Source organism: Hyperolius riggenbachi, chromosome 4 (assembly GCF_040937935.1).
Source record: "Hyperolius riggenbachi isolate aHypRig1 chromosome 4, aHypRig1.pri, whole genome shotgun sequence".
In the NCBI taxonomy this organism is placed as follows: domain Eukaryota; kingdom Metazoa; phylum Chordata; class Amphibia; order Anura; family Hyperoliidae; genus Hyperolius; species Hyperolius riggenbachi.
In genome coordinates this window covers 311,930,951-311,947,322 of record NC_090649.1, presented here as the reverse complement: position 1 = coordinate 311,947,322, position 16,372 = coordinate 311,930,951, and the positions used below count along the sequence as shown (strand labels likewise).

The following is a 16,372-nucleotide window of genomic DNA, read 5'->3' as shown; positions in this document are numbered from 1 at the left end:
AAAGCAACTCACTCTTTTGTAATGATAGTCTCTCCTGAAGCATCTTGCGCAGCCATTTTTCCTGTAGCTTTTCTTCCAACTCCTCCTTTCCTTTCTTAGGATCATTTAAAGTGCCATATGTCTCTGCTGCCTCCCTTGGCGTGAGATAGTCCAGGCTGCAGGCACAGGAAATATAGTGGTGCTTCCAGGCACTGTACTCATTGCCTGCTGGTGTGTATGGCAAAAACCAGCCAAACTTGGTGCACTTGGGCATCCATAAACAATCCTGTATAATATACGTCAGGAAAATACAGAGCAAGATAAATAATTTACACCTTGACAATAACTATTTCTGCTGCTGATGCTAGACATAGATAGTAAACTTTGCATCATGCCAGTGTTCCCCAACCCTGTCCTCAAGGCCCACCAACAGTGCGTGTTTTGTGGAAATCCACAAAGGTGGTTAATCAGCTCTGCTGAGGCACAAATTACCCCACCTGTGCATGTTTGTGGTTTCTGCAAAACATGCACTATTGGTGGGCCTTGAGGACAGGGTTGGGTAACTATGATGTATACTGTACCCTTCCCATCTGCATAGGATAGACTGGAGAGACGGATAGAGGTGAAATGGGGCCCTAGGCAAGTACCAACTTTGGGCCCATCTTTGTTGACCACCAAGCTTTATTTGAAGAAGGGTAGAAGCCCCCAAAAATAAATATCTCTCCGAGTAAACGTTATAAAGACAAATAGATACAAGCGGTATCTTACCTCTTCAGATAAATAAACCCAGAAAAGATCAGGTAAGGTTTATTCAAGCACAATTTAAAAAAAAACAATGCGTTTCTCGGGTCTCTGCCCGCTTCCACAGGCCAACAAAGTGCCTTAGGGAATTCAGTTTGCAGCCTGGCTGCAAAATTTTGGAATTTTGTGTTGTTCTGGCCCTAATGGACAAGGGGCTCATCCCCACCTCTAGTACCCAGAAGGAGAGAGGGGGAGTGCTGATCTGTGTCCCACCCCATTCCCGCTCTCACCTACCTACTGTATACACCCGATTCAATCTACAAAGGATATATGACGGGGTTTTAAATGAACAAAAAGTCTTTTATTCTTCAGTTTTCCAATTTCTTCAAGATTGCGGACAAGTACATACACGACCCAATACAGAACTCCACATCATAAAAAAGAACTTTTTTATGATGTGGAGTTCTGTATTGGGTCGTGTATGTACTTGTCCGCAATCTTGAAGAAATTGGAAAACTGAAGAATAAAAGACTTTTTGTTCATTTAAAACCCCGTCATATATCCTTTGTAGATTGAATCTGATATTATACCAGGGGTGGAACTATACTACTGTATTTTAAGTGATCTTGTATTGCTGTACTGTATACACCCCTTATACACTATTGTGCACACAGGGCAGGGAACCCACAGCACCCTGTGATACCCCTGGCCATCCCTGCACTGCCAACCCCTGTTCAGCAAGTTTGTTTTGTTTTCTTAGATCATTTCTCTGCCTGGCTTTTCCAGTTCCTGTCCTCTGAAACCCCTATCATCATCATTTAACATTCCTATTGACACCAACAACACTGTCTCCAACAAACTTCTATCACTCACTTCCTCCTATGGCTTAGATCAGTGGTCCTCTACTTCAACCCACACTGATGGCCATACACTTGACCTCGTATTCACTCGTCTCTGTTCTGTCACTGACTTTACTAATGATCCACTACCACTTTCTGACCATGACCTACTAAAAGTGGACCCAAATTAAAAATACAAGATTTCAGAAATAAAATCTATTTTCTAAATTATAATAATAAATAGCAACCTTTTTTTTCAGCTGCATTATGACAAATATAAAATATTTTACATTTATTGGAGGAGCCCCTGCCTTCCTTTCATATTGCCGGGACAGAATCCGGCAAACTGGTGAAGTAGGTGGTGTCTGGCAATGGAGGAATTGCTAATGGCTGCCCCCTGTATAACCCTAGTTATGAAAAGAGAAGGGTGAAAAGCATGCACTGAAATGCTCAAAGGCTTGAAGTAGTGTTTATTTATCTTTGTATGTTTCAGAGTGGTGCAACTAAATATTTTGAATTAAAAACATTTTTGGTTTGAGTCCGCTTTAACTTCTTTCTCTCCTCCTCTTTTCCTACCACCCTGGCACAAGCACGCTCACATACTCGCAAAAACTATTGCAATCTAGACATGAAATCTGTCTCTGATGCCCTGGCACCTCTCCTCACACAATCCTTCACTGACCCAGACTCAGCTGCTATACATTACAACAGCTCCATTCCAAAAGTCATGGATGACTTCGCCCTTCTTACCAATGACTGCCTTCGCCGTGCCAGTCGCCAATCCTGGATGACCAAAGCCACTAAACAGTTGAAAAGATGCTCTAAAGTAGCTGAACAGCGTTGGAGGAAAAGTAACACAAGCGAGGACTTCATCTCATACAAAATAGCCTTGAACAACTTCAAAAACACACTCTCTGTAGCAAAACAGTCCTATTTTTGTTCCCTAATATCTGCCCATTTCTACAAACCAAAGCGCTTGTTCAAGCACCTTCAACTCCGTTCTCCACCCCCCCCTCCTCCTCCTCCTCCATCATCTTGCTTATCAGCTGAAGAATTTGCAACATACTTCAGTGATAAAATTGACAAAATCCGAAGTGAATTCTTCACGCAGCCCACAAATCCCACCTCCACACCTCTCATTGACCGCTCTCTAACTGCCTTCTCTACACTCTCTGAACATTCTCTCTCCTCTATAATATCCAAAGCTCATCTAACCACCTGCTCTTTGGATCCTATTCCCTCCCATTTCATTCTGCAGCTATCCTTATCTCTCATGCCTGCACTTACATCGCTATTTAACCTGTCCCTCTCCACTGGCATCTTTCCGTCCCCACTCAAACAGGCTGTTGTGACACCACTACTTAAAAAAAAAAAACATCTCTAGATCCTACCACACTCGCCCAGTGTCACTTCTCCCATTTGCATACAAATTACTTGAACGCTATATACATTCAGAATTAAGCCATTATTTATCTGCTAACTCCCTACTTGATCAGTTCCAGTCTGGCTTTCGCTCTAACCACACCACAAAAACGGCCCTTACCAAAGTGGCCAATGACCTTCTCACAGCCAAATCCAAAGGTCAATTTTCCATACTCATCCTTCATGACCTGTCATCAGCATTTGATACTGCCGACCACACCTTACTCCTACAGATACTTGCAAATGTAGGCATAAAGGGCCTCACTCTCTCATGGTTATCTTCCTACCTCTCTGGAAGGTCCTTCACGGTCTCTTACTCAGATCACAAACACAGAACATTTATATTGCGCTTTTCTCCTGGCGGACTCAAAGCGCCAGAGCTGCAGCCACTAGGACGCGCTCTATAGGAAGTATTAGGGAGACTTGCCCAAGGTCTCCTACTGAATAGGTGCTGGCTTACTGAACAGGCAGAGCCAAGATTCGAACCTAGGTCTCCTGTGTCAGAGGCAGAGCCCTTAACCATTACACACTCCAACCACCGCCAGATCTCTTCTCATGCTTTGTCTGTCGGGGTTCCTCAAGGCTCTGTTCTCGGCCCCCTCTTCTTTTCCATCTACATGGTGACTGGTGACTTAATCAATTCATTTGGGTTTCAATACCACCTGTATGCAGACGATAGACAACTGTACCTCTCGGCCCCAGACCTGAACTCCCTCCTTCATGTCCTCTCGCTTCTTAAAACTCTCCCTCACCAGCTCCTGTCATCTGCAACTCAAACTCAACTCAAAAACATATCTTGCATGCGACCTTTTCTCACTCAAGACACAACTAAAATGTTAATACATACCCTTATAATATCTCGTCTGGACTACTATAACATACTACTTTGTGGACTACCTTCTAACAGACCAGCCCCACTGTATACAACCCCTCCTCTTGTCCCCCCCCCATTCCCTTTAGATTGTAAACTCGCAAGGGCAGGGCTTGTGGTGATATATTGGGGTGCTGATGATGTTAGGGAATACACGATCATATTTCTGTCATTTTTCTGTCTACATTGTCTGCTATATCTCACATGTGTATTCTGCTTTGAAGCGATTGTCATCTGGCTGTACTACATTTGCATCTAAAGGGACTTCAGTGAATAGAGCTGGGGTGTTAGCCTACAGCAAAGACATTGGTTAATTAGACAATGGCAGAAGTGAAGGGTTTTGTTCTACCTTATCTGGAGTTGAAGCTTGGAAGTCATTGACAACTGAAACATTTACACTTCTGTTGATGAAGGCTGTTAAAGCATTGTGAAGAACTCTAGACTAGCCAGGAAGAGCCTCCTGTGTGTTAAACACTATTTCGTTGTGAGGAAATTAAATTATTAGTGGAGGTGCAAACTATATCCTGTAAATTACATCTATTAGGAGATGGCTAATCAGGCCAATAGCAGCCATATCCTTATCTTTGATCAGCTAGGAAATACTGTCAACAATGGGGTTGTCACCTGTAACTTGGACTAGGGAAGTCTTTTCATGAATGTGCTATAATACACTTTTCATACATGGATGTTAGATCTCTGGAAATTGAATTATGTCTGAGATTTAATTAAAACTAGTTCCTCCCCTCCCCAAGGAATTTGCAGCCTCCAGGCGTATCTCACAGTATAAAACAGCAGCTAGGATAACCACAACTCGTAGTTCTTGGAGATACCACGGCTAGAACTAACCTGGTTCCTGACCAAAAAAGTGCGTACTCCCGCAACAACGCCCAGATCGATACGCTGCTACGTTTATATCCCATTTTTAGTTTATGCAAATATCCTTGTGTGTATTTTTGTAACTTTTATCTTGTACTTTTTACCTTGTACTTTTTTACTTTGTTTTTTGTACATCTGTTGTATATATTACTTTCTGCACTGTTCCACTTTTTTCCCTGGAATATTAAATTATTATTTAATAAGCCTGACTTCTGCTGTACTAAACTAACACTCATAGCCTAGAGGAGACTGCAGTGTAGCTGTGTATAAGTCCATGCCTAATTGTATGCTTGAGCAACTCTACCATATTAAATTGTAATTGCATTGTGTGTATGGGGCACTTCTGCGCTCGACAGCTGAGTGGGAAGTCTAACAGTATCGTTCGGAATGACTGTTAGTGGTTTTGCTTCACTACCATGTAAGATTGCAACTGTGTGTGTGTGCGTGGCGTTCTCGTATTCGGCCTAAGCACAAAGCTGACCCAAATACGAAAACGCAGATTGCGTATTGAGCACTCGACAGCTGAGTGAACGTGTCTAGCAAACAGCTAGTGGTGGCAGTAAGGAGCTTTTTAGGGGTCACAGCCTTGGTTGTAGCTTGAATAAGGCTGTCCCCCGCTTGATCTGGTCAAACCCGCAGTCGGGAACTGTATACGCAGGCGTGCCGTGGGCCGGTTCCTGACATAATTGGCTGGCAGTGGTGGGAACGTTTAGTACATTAGTACGCAGTTTAGCTCGCTATTCTGAGTACTAAAGGCTGGAAGCTTGCTAGAAGCAACTAGCCTACAGAAGTCTACTCAGTGCAGAATCTATATACTTTTTTTTCTTTTGTTTAAAGATACACACTTGGCATTTTGCTTCCCTTCCCCCCTTTTCTTTTTTTTTTCTAATTATTTTTGCAACACGATGGCTCAGAAAGCATCCAGCTATGCAAGGCAAAACAAAGAAATGCTACTCAACCTGTGTGAGCACAGAGGCATAGAAACGGCGAACGGCCAGACTAAGGAGCAGTTAGTTCGTGCCCTCGAGGAGTATGATGAGGCAGAGCAAGCCCGTGCTTCAACGTCAGCGGATGCAGCTCACGACACGCCAGAGGAGGAATCGCTCCCGCCACAGAATGCGAGTGGAGACGATGTCCTGGATGATCCATCGAACACGGAGATGCCATCTCTGGAAGCTGATCTACAGCTACTGAACTCGGCTGATCCTGAACTGCGCCTAAAGCTGATCCTACTGCACCGACAGGCAGAGGAGGGAAGAGCTGAATGGCGACACCAGGCCGAGAGGGAAAGTACTGAACAGCGACATCAAGACGAGCGGGAACAAGCTGCACAGCGACTCCAGGCCGAGAGGGAAAGAGCTGAACGGCAACACCAGCTGGAGCTGGCTAAACTTCAGCAGCAGAACCGGTCTGCTGGATCCACAGAGCGCGAAGGTGAGCGAGTCCACAGAATCCCACTGGATAAGTTCCCCGCTATGGACAAGGACTCTGACATAGATACTTTCCTACAGGGGTTTGAAAGGACTTGTCGGCAGTATGGGGTGCCCCGTGAGCAGTGGGCAAGATATCTCACACCAGGGCTGAGAGGCAAGGCCCTGGAGGCGTTTGTGAGTCTCCCCCAGGAGGAAGAAACAGACTTTGAGGCGATTAAGAAAGCCATCATTGCGCGATACCACCTCACGCCAGAGGTGTATCGAAAACGTTTCAGGACAGTGCAGCGAGGTCCTAATGACAGTTACCTGGATCATGCGTGCAACCTGCGCACTGCCTTCCAGCAGTGGGTAAAAGGACTGGCTGTTGAAACCTTTGATGCCCTGCAGGAACTGATAATAAAAGACCAGATCCTCCACACTTGTCCTGTTGAGGTCCGGCAGTTTGTACGGGATCGAGAGCCAAAGACCGTGGATGAGGCCGCGAAAGTTGCTGATGCCTACACGTCCAATCAAGCATCTGATTTTCGGAGGACTACGGCGCCCAGCTGGAAGGGAGAAAAGACTGCGAGACCTTCTCCTCTGAGCACCCAGTGAAGCCAAGTCCCGCAGCCGCCTGGAGGTAGAACAGCCACCGTTGACACTCGGAGATGTTTTGCCTGTAACAAACCGGGTCACATCAGTGCTACGTGCCCAGGAAAGAAGAAGGAAGCCCCAAACTCTGGCGGGGCCCAAAATGCGTTGTGTGCCACCAGGAATGCAGGTAGCTATGCTGAGAATCTGCAACCTGTCACGGTTGGGGATACAGTTACCACCGGTCTGAGAGACACAGGAGCAGAGGTGACTCTAGTGCACCCCCAGCTTGTGAACCCTGAGGAGTACATTCCTGGCAAGACTATGGCTGTCAAAGGAGTTGGGGGTGTCACCCCCGCCATACCCACCGCCTTGGTCCACCTGGATTGGGGGGCCGGCAGCGGAATGAAAGAAGTGGGGGTAACGGATGCCATCTCCACGAACGTTTTGTTGGGTACTGACCTGGGACGGTTAGTGGCCCGATATGAGCCTACTCCAAACCGGCCCGTGGAGCCTGCATCCCCAGCAGAAGTTCAGGACTCTTGCAAGGTACTGTTTGATAATGCTGTGCAAGTGGGGAGTGCTGGTGAGTCCCCAGGTGCTACGGACTGTGTACTAGGAGCCAGCCCTAGTGAGTCTCCAGTGCCCAGGCCTGGAGGGGGACACGTTGTTACCATGAATGCAGATAATGTTGATGTAATATGCAATGTGTTGCATAATGACATGTGTACAGTGAACGCACCGTCAGCTGCAGTGGTGACCCGCAGTGCTCACCGGGCTGCAGCAGACGAATTGTCCACTGAAGGGGCTGATGTGACTGGGTCGGGCTCTTCCACTTCAGAGCCTGGCTCTGAGGACCCAGAGGCCTCTCAGTTTGCCACCCCCCTGGTGCCTGTGGCCGACAGCGCGGAGTTCTCCGAGGCTGTACGACTTGATGGCAGCCTGGAAGAGCTCAGGGGTCTGGCGGACAGGGCACCGGGTGAGGGCGACAGAGTGAGGGTGTACTGGGAGCAAGGCAGACTGTACAGAGAGGTTATTCTCTCTGAGCCGTCTGAAGTGGAGGAGGCACACCGGCAGTTGATTGTTCCCCACAGGTACAGGGAGCAGCTATTAAGAATAGCACATAAGGTGCCCCTGGCTGGTCACTTGGGGATCCGCAAGACCAAATCCCGGCTTGCCCACAATTTTTATTGGCCCCACATGGGGACAGATATTGCCGATTTTTGCCGGTCTTGTGTCGCATGTCAGCGGGTCGGCAAAGCAGGTGACACAGACAAAGCCCCACTGAGGCCCTTACCCATAATAGAGGAGCCCTTCCAAAGGGTTGCTGTTGACATAATTGGGCCTCTAGCAATACCCAGCAGCACAGGGATACGTTTCATTCTTACGGTGGTAGATTATGCCACTCGCTACCCTGAAGCTGTAGCCCTGAGCTCCATACGGGCAGACAAGGTTGCAGACGCATTGGTGCGCATTTTCTCACGGGTCGGTTTTCCCCGCGAAATGCTCACCGATCACGGCCCGCAACTCATGTCGCGCCTAATGGAATGCCTCTGTAAGCAAATGCAGGTAGACCACATCATGGCCAGCCCTTACCACCCCCAGACAAATGGGTTATGTGAGCGGTTCAATGGTACTCTGAAACAGATGCTAAGGGTGTTTGTTGAATCGCAAGGGAGAGACTGGGAGCGATACTTGCCCCACTTACTGTTTGCGTATCATGAGGTGCCCCAGGCATCCACCGGGTTCTCGCCCTTAGAGCTCTTATATGGGAGGAGGGTACGCGGACCCCTCAATCTCATTCAAGAGGTCTGGGAGGGGCAGGATATGGGTCCCGGAGTCTCCATAGTGGAATACGTTCTAAAGTTCCGGGAAAAGATGGACACCCTGGTGGGGTTAGTGCGAGAGAATCTTACTCAAGCCCAGCCCACCCAGAAGCAGTGGTATGACCAGGGGGCTAGGGAGAGAGTTTATGAGGTCACAAGGTATGGGTCCTAAACCCGATGCGACAGAATAAGCTGCAGGCCGCTTGGGATGGGCCCTATACCATACATAGGAAGATTAGTGATGTGACCTATGTGGTCGCGCTGGATGACCGAGGTAGCAGCTGAAAACGTACCATGTCAATATGTTAAAAGAACATCATCATAGAACCGCTTGCGCTCTCCCTGTCTGCACTTTGCTACCGGACGGTGAAGCAGAGGCCCTGGTTGACATCCTGGCCTCCACCCAGGAAACAGACTCTGTTACCGAGGTGCAGATCAATCCGGAGTTGACAACAGAGCAGCAGGCTGGGCTATCTGATGTGCTGACCCTTTACCGTGGTACCTTTACAGCCCGCCCTGGTCTGACCAGCCTGGCTGTACACCATGTTGACACCGGGAATAACAAGCCGGTTAGACAGTCAGCATATAGAGTCTCCCCTGAGGTTCAGGCCCACATCAGCAAGGAGATTGAGGAAATGCTGTCACTAGGGGTGATCCAACGGTCGCACAGCGCATGGGCATCACCTGTAGTGCTAGTACCCAAACGGGACCAGACCACTCGATTCTGTGTAGATTATCGAAAACTAAATTTGATAACTGCATCAGATGCTTACCCAATGCAGAGGGTCGATGAATTGTTAGATAAGCTAGCTGGCGCGCAATATCTAACAATCGTGGATTTGAGTCGGGGATACTGGCAGGTCCCTCTAACAGCTGAGGCACGGGAGAGGTCTGCCTTTATCACCCCCTCAGGTCTGTTTGAATTTAATGTGATGCCTTTTGGAATGAAAAACGCCCTGGCCATCTTCCAAAGGGTTGTAAATGGTCTCCTGGGAGGTTTGGAACACTGTGCTGTCACCTACCTAGATGACATCGCCGTGTTTAGCGCCAACTGGAACGACCACTTAACGCAGCTGTCACAGGTTTTGGGGCGCATCACTGCAGCAGGACTAACAGTCAAGCCTAGCAAGTGTCAGATAGGTATGAAACAGGTACAGTACCTAGGACATGTGGTGGTGGGGGGGGGGGGGGGGGAGATTCGTCCAGATACTGGGAAGGTAGATGCCATTGTGTCCTGGCCCACCCCCCAAACGAAGAAGCAGATTCAGTCCTTCTTAGGGACTGCTGGGTACTATAGAAAGTTTGTCCCCAACTACAGTGCCCTCGCCAAGCCATTGACAGACCTCAGAAAAAAGAAGCTGCCCAAGCAGATTCTCTGGACACCAGAATGTGAACAGTCATTCACAGCTCTGAAGAGGGCCCTAGCCAGCCCTCCCGTGTTGCAAGCGACAGACTTCAGCCGACGGTTTGTAGTCCAGACGGACGCCTCAGCCTTTGGCCTAGGTGCTGTGTTAAGCCAGGTAAGCCAAACTGGGGAAGAACATCCGATTCTGTACTTAAGTCGGAAGCTGCTACCCTGGGAGGTAGCTTATGCCACCATAGAGAAGGAGTGCTTGGCAATTGTATGGGCCCTACAAAAGCTGCAGCACTATCTCTACGGTCGCGTATTCACAGTCGTAACCAACCACAACCCTCTTAGTTGGTTACATCGGGTTTCTGGTGACAATGGCAAATTGCTGAGATGGAGCTTAGTTCTGCAACAATATAGCTTCACTATTCAACATAGGAAGGGGAGCAATCATGGAAATGCTGATGGGCTGTCCCGTCAAGCAGAACCAACAATGTAGGCGCTGGCAGGATAATCTGGGAAGATCATCTGCCTTGCCCCATTCTAAAGAGGGGAGGTGTGGGGATATATTGGGGTGCTGATGATGTTAGGGAATACACGATCATATTTCTGTCATTTTTCTGTCTACTTTGTCTGCTATATCTCACATGTGTATTCTGCTTTGAAGCGATTGTCATCTGGCTGTACTACATTTGCATCTAGGGACTTCAGTGAATAGAGCTGGGGTGTTAGCCTCCAGCAAAGACATTGGTTAATTAGACAATGGCAGAAGTGAAGGGTTTTGTTCTACCTTATCTGGAGTTGAAGCTTGGAAGTCATTGACAACTGAAACATTTACACTTCTGTTGATGAAGGCTGTTAAAACATTGTGAAGAACTCTAGACTAGCCAGGAAGAGCCTCCTGTGTGTTAAACACTATTTCGTTGTGAGGAAATTAAATTATTAGTGGAGGTGCAAACTATATCCTGTAAATTACATCTATTAGGAGATGGCTAATCAGGCCAATAGCAGCCATATCCTTATCTTTGATCAGCTAGGAAATACTGTCAACAATGGGGTTGTCACCTGTAACTTGGACTAGGGAAGTCTTTTCATGAATGTGCTATAATACACTTTTCATACATGGATGTTAGATCTCTGGAAATTGAATTATGTCTGAGATTTAATTAAAACTAGTTCCTCCCCTCCCCAAGGAATTTGCAGCCTCCAGGCGTATCTCACAGTATAAAACAGCAGCTAGGATAACCACAACTCGTAAGTTCTTGGAAATACCACGGCTAGAACTAACCTGGTTCCTGACCAGAAAGTGCGTACTCCCGCAACAACGCCCAGATCGATACGCTGCTACGTTTATATCCCATTTTTATTTTATGCAAATATCCTTGTGTGTATTTTTGTAACTTTTATCTTGTACTTTTTACCTTGTACTTTTTTACTTTGTTTTTTGTACATCTGTTGTATATATTACTTTCTGCACTGTTCCACTTTTTTCCCTGGAATATTAAATTATTATTTAATAAGCCTGACTTCTGCTGTACTAAACTAACACTCATAGCCTAGAGGAGACTGCAGTGTAGCTGTGTATAAGTCCATGCCTAATTGTATGCTTGAGCAACTCTACCATATTAAATTGTAATTGCATTGTGTGTATGGGGCACTTCTGCGCTCGACAGCTGAGTGGGAAGTCTAACAGTATCGTTCGGAACGACTGTTAGTGGTTTTGCTTCACTACCGTGTAAGATTGCAACTGTGTGTGTGTGCGTGGCGTTCATTTGAATATGCTGTCTCTGCTCCAAAATCAATGTTTGAATAATTTTGAATAATTGTTGAATGATTTAGTTTTGTTTGATTGTGTGTTTGTGTTTGGTTCACTTTAGTTAATTCCTCTCTTTTTTGTTAATTTATTTTGCCCCCGTTTTCCAGCCATGCCCCTTCTCTCCCCCCCCCCGTCCTGACCAACCTCGCTGGCCACTACATCCGCCGCGAGCCGCCGGGATCGTTTTTCCGGCACCATGATTGGTTGTGGATAGGAGGTGGAGTCGGGTGACGCGCATGACGCGTATGTAATGACGCGTGCGGACATTTGCATGCCCGCTTGCGCGTCCTGCATAAATGACTGGATGCGGGGATTCCTCCTTGCCACGCCTCCCTTCGAAAAAGCCGGTAGACCCGGCGAAACATGTCAGGGCTGCTGGCGTGCTGCTAGCACGGTCCCTGCCTGGAGACCTCCGCATGCTCTCCATCCTCCATCCATGTTCCTTGCCTGGTCACCTTTCAGCCCCTGGGCGTCCATCGGACTGACGACAGCCAGCCCACGGCTCTTTAATCATACAGAGTGATACATTACAACAAACTGCATGAGTGATCTATACAGCCATACCTAGCAGCATTGATGCATGGACCCACCGATATTGGATCTTCTGGTACTCCCCCAGCTATGAGTTTCCATCAAGGGGTCGAGATACCTGAAAAGTGAGGAGCTAACTGGACTCCATTTAGGCTGCGTCTGGAGTGGGTACAGTATGTTTCCTTCCTGTGCTCATACGCATTTGTGCTTTTGCTGCTACCTTTCTTACTGATCTGGGCTTCGCTTGCTAACTGACTGTTTGCTTTTTTGTGCTGCTGCATCCGGATCTTTCTCTGCATTTTTTGAACATTGTCAGTTTGCTGTGTGACCCGTCTGGAGGACACTTTGTTCAAGGAATCTCCCCAGGCCTACGTTTGTAACCATCTGGGATCCCTGATCACATTAGGTGATCCTAGGTAGTGGTATGTTTGTTGGATGCGTGCGGGGTGAGGTTCTATGGCAGTGTGTACCGGTGCTTTCTTTTAAAATTTGTTTAAGATGACATTAATAAAATTTGTATATTTTCTTATTGAATTTAGTCAGTTTGGCTTTATGACTTATGCTCCCCACCCCCCCTTTTTCCTTTACTTTTACGTTTTGCGTGGCGTTCTCGTATTCGGCCTAAGCACAAAGCTGACCCAAATACGAAAACGCAGATTGCGTATTGAGCACTCGACAGCTGAGTGAACGTGTCTAGCAAACCGCTAGTGGTGGCAGTAAGGAGCTTTTTAGGGGTCACAGCCTTGTTTGTAGCTTGAATAAGGCTGTCCCCCGCTTGATCTGGTCAAACCCGCAGTCGGGAACCGTATACGCAGGCGTGCCGCGGGCCGGTTCCTGACAGGGCTCTCTCCCCCTTTTGTGTCTTGAAAACTATTATACCTTTTATTTATCATGTTACTTTTATCACCGCCATTACCAATTCTGTATTTTGTATTCTGTATTTTGTATCATTTTTGTATTTTGTCACTAATTATGTATCTTGTATATTGGTGTACACTATTGTCTGTATTATTATGTGCCCCATGTTCGTTTCTAACTTTGTACAGTGCCACGGAATATGTTGGCACTTTATAAATCAATAATAATAATAACAGTGCAATCTAGAGGCAGACCGTTTTCTTATGTCCTACAAGATTGGAAAGGGTTAACTCACCTAGTCCACCATCTCATTTTCATATCCCAAACATATTTTAATGGCCTTTTCCTATATATTCATGTCACTTACTGTCCCTCAAAGGAGCTCACATTTGGCCTACCACTATGTTTTTGGGATGTTTGAGGAAACAGAATACTTGGAGGAATCCCAAGAACACAAACAAGGTTCAAACTTGAGCTTTAGACCCTGCTGTAAGCTGAGAAAATTAGCCGCTCTGCAGTCCACTCTGCAGACCACCTCCCATCTTCTGACCCTTGAATTTACTTTGGCTTCTAACCCCTGACTTCTGACCTCTGGCTTTTCTCCAGTCCTGCAAGACATCCAATGATAATGGCCCATACTTATGAGCTACAAATGCAGCTAGTCACTAGCACACGGGAGCTTGTGCGCGACAGATCGGTGACAGCTAGTCAACGGGTCCCTCCGCATACACACTGCGGAAGAGGGATTAGTGGTGCGACGGAAGCTGTCTTCGACGTCCCCCCCCCCCCCCCGCCGGAAACTCCGTGCACTGCCTATTGGTTGCTGTCGCTAGTCCGCATACACACGCGGACTACCGACAGTTGCGGCGGCAACTGTCGCCAGGCGATTGACCGCGCCAATCGCCTGGTGACAGCAGCGATGAGCGACGGTTCGGGGCACGCGTGCCATACTCAAGGGCGACCTGTCGCCGCGACACACACGTGCCACGTGGTTGCGGCGACAATTGTAGCCCGTGAGTATGAGCCATAAGTTCCAATGTATTTGTCATCACTGTTTAGAATAGTGATACATTCAAATTAGCCATATTTGGCTTTGTTTTAACCAGTAGAAATGTGAGAATACCTTTTGGTGTGTTTTAAAGCTTGGCCACATGTCACATAAAAAATAGGTAGGGAAAAAGTCAATCCAACTTCAAAATTTCATTTTCAAATTATAATGACACTTGAAAAAATGTCAGGAACACTACATGAGTAGGTAGCTCACAAAACACCCACTTATGAATAGCTTTGGTTGTTAGCGTTCTATGATGGTGACATTTTTGGTCTTTTTCCGATTCCAATCTCCTGGGGGTATGCAAACAAACAATGGAGCTGTAACAATTTGTGCAAAAAAAAAAATATATTGCACCTTGGGCATAATGGATTACTGCACCAACCATTTGTTACTATTGTTGTATTGTGACGAGCTGTAGAATAGTTTTTGGTGTTTATAGTACTGAGGCCTATGTCCCATGATTTTTTTTTTTAGTGCCAGCCTGTCAAAAAATTGTAAAACATAAATAAACAAAACATTTTCAAGCTATGGTGCAATTTCAGCAAAACCGGATAAGTCTAAATGTAACAAAATATGTATATGTGAGTAGGCATTATCATCCGCTGGCTCCGGGCTTCCTCCGTTTTTCATACACGTACCGCCCACGTGGCTGCCTAGTAAGGGCGCGTGTGACGTCAGACATCACACATGCGGCCATGTTACTAGGCAACCATGTGGCACGCATGAATGGAGAATGGAGGAATCTTGAAGCCATGGGGGAGAACAGTTAATGTATCACTTGCACTGGGCACCGGGACATTTAACATTAGATGGATAGGGTTGCGGTGTCACAAGGCCAATGCCTGATCAATTTCAGCATGAAATAGATCGGGAATCGGCCTGCGCTGTATGGGCAGCCAACAGATGTCTCTCTAATAAGATTCTATTAGAGAGGGATTTGTCTCTTGGTCTAATCTACCCATCATCATTAGATGTATGGCTACCTTTATATTTGGTTGCAAAAAATGGCCTTAAAAAAATCTATTAGTGCAACTTGTGGTTAATAGTGTGAAATGTACCCAAAAAGCTATCTGAATAGCAAGAGAATATAATTTGGAGTGTTTGAGAATTGAGGCCTATGTCATTTTGCTGCAAACTGAATGAAAAGCAATACAATTGTTATTTTCATATATTCTGTACCAAATAAAAGCACTTGTAAAAAAATGAAAAGAGAATACATAAATAGTTACCTTAGGGACTTAGCTTTTTAAATATGTATTTCATGAGGGTGTATTACTGTTATTTTTGCAAATAAGGGCTTGTAATCATTGGTAGTGTACAAAGAGAAAACAAAAACCACAACTTTATTTCAAAATAATATATTGTCACCATACTATACTATATACAATACTATACATACTACAAATAGGCAGATAAATTATGGGTATTATGTAAAGTAGTATTGTTTATTTTAAAACTATAGGGGATGGAATTTGAGACATAGTATATTTTTTCATTTTTTTCCTAGGGTTTCCCTTTAAAATGCATAAAAATTATAGTAATTACTGAAAACAAATATCACCCCCAAACAGCTGAATTTGTGGCAAAAAAAACAAGATATAGATCATTTAGGTGTGATAAGTAGTGATAAAGTTATCGGCAAATGAATGGCAGGAGCGCTGACAGGGGAAAATTGCTTCCGTCCTTGAGGTGAAAACACCTGCAGGCTAAAGTGATTAAAAAAAAATTAGTAGGGAAGTGAAATCTGAAGTGTTTGGAATAAATATAGTATGCGTGGCATTATGGTAATTCTCATTATGTTTATCCTTCCAAACCAAGAAAGGCAGGATTGCCTTCGACTTTCGTTCCGACTCTGTTCCTGTTTAATACTATCTACATGGCAGTGAAAGTGGCAATCTATTATTTCCTTAGGGTCGGGTGTTATGTATATGCAGGGCCGGCGCTACCATAGAGGCAAAGGGGGCAATTGCCCCAGGGCCCCAGAGCTTGTAGGGGCCCCCAGTGGCTACAAGAGGGAAAAAAAATTCAAATCGACCTTATAGTTTTTGAGAAAATCGATTTTAAAGTTTTAAAGGAAAAAAAATACACATTTAAAAACCTGCCAAATTTAATGGTTAATAGCAAATCCACCTTAAATGCTAGAAACCCTAAATTTGCAGGATATGTTAAGAAGACCATTGGGAATAAGAGGAAAAAACTATTTTTCAA

At 45.8% G+C, this 16,372-nt stretch overlaps 1 protein-coding gene across 1 annotated transcript in view; it reads right to left on the bottom strand.

Annotated features, from left to right (window-relative positions):
* Positions 1 to 16,372, bottom strand: part of ECT2L (epithelial cell transforming 2 like) — a 101,910-nt gene that overhangs the window by 71,549 nt on the left and 13,989 nt on the right. The window contains exon 4 of the mRNA XM_068279498.1: positions 13 to 265. Within this exon, the coding sequence (XP_068135599.1) occupies positions 13 to 265 (253 nt within the window). The remainder of the gene's footprint in view (positions 1 to 12; positions 266 to 16,372) is intronic.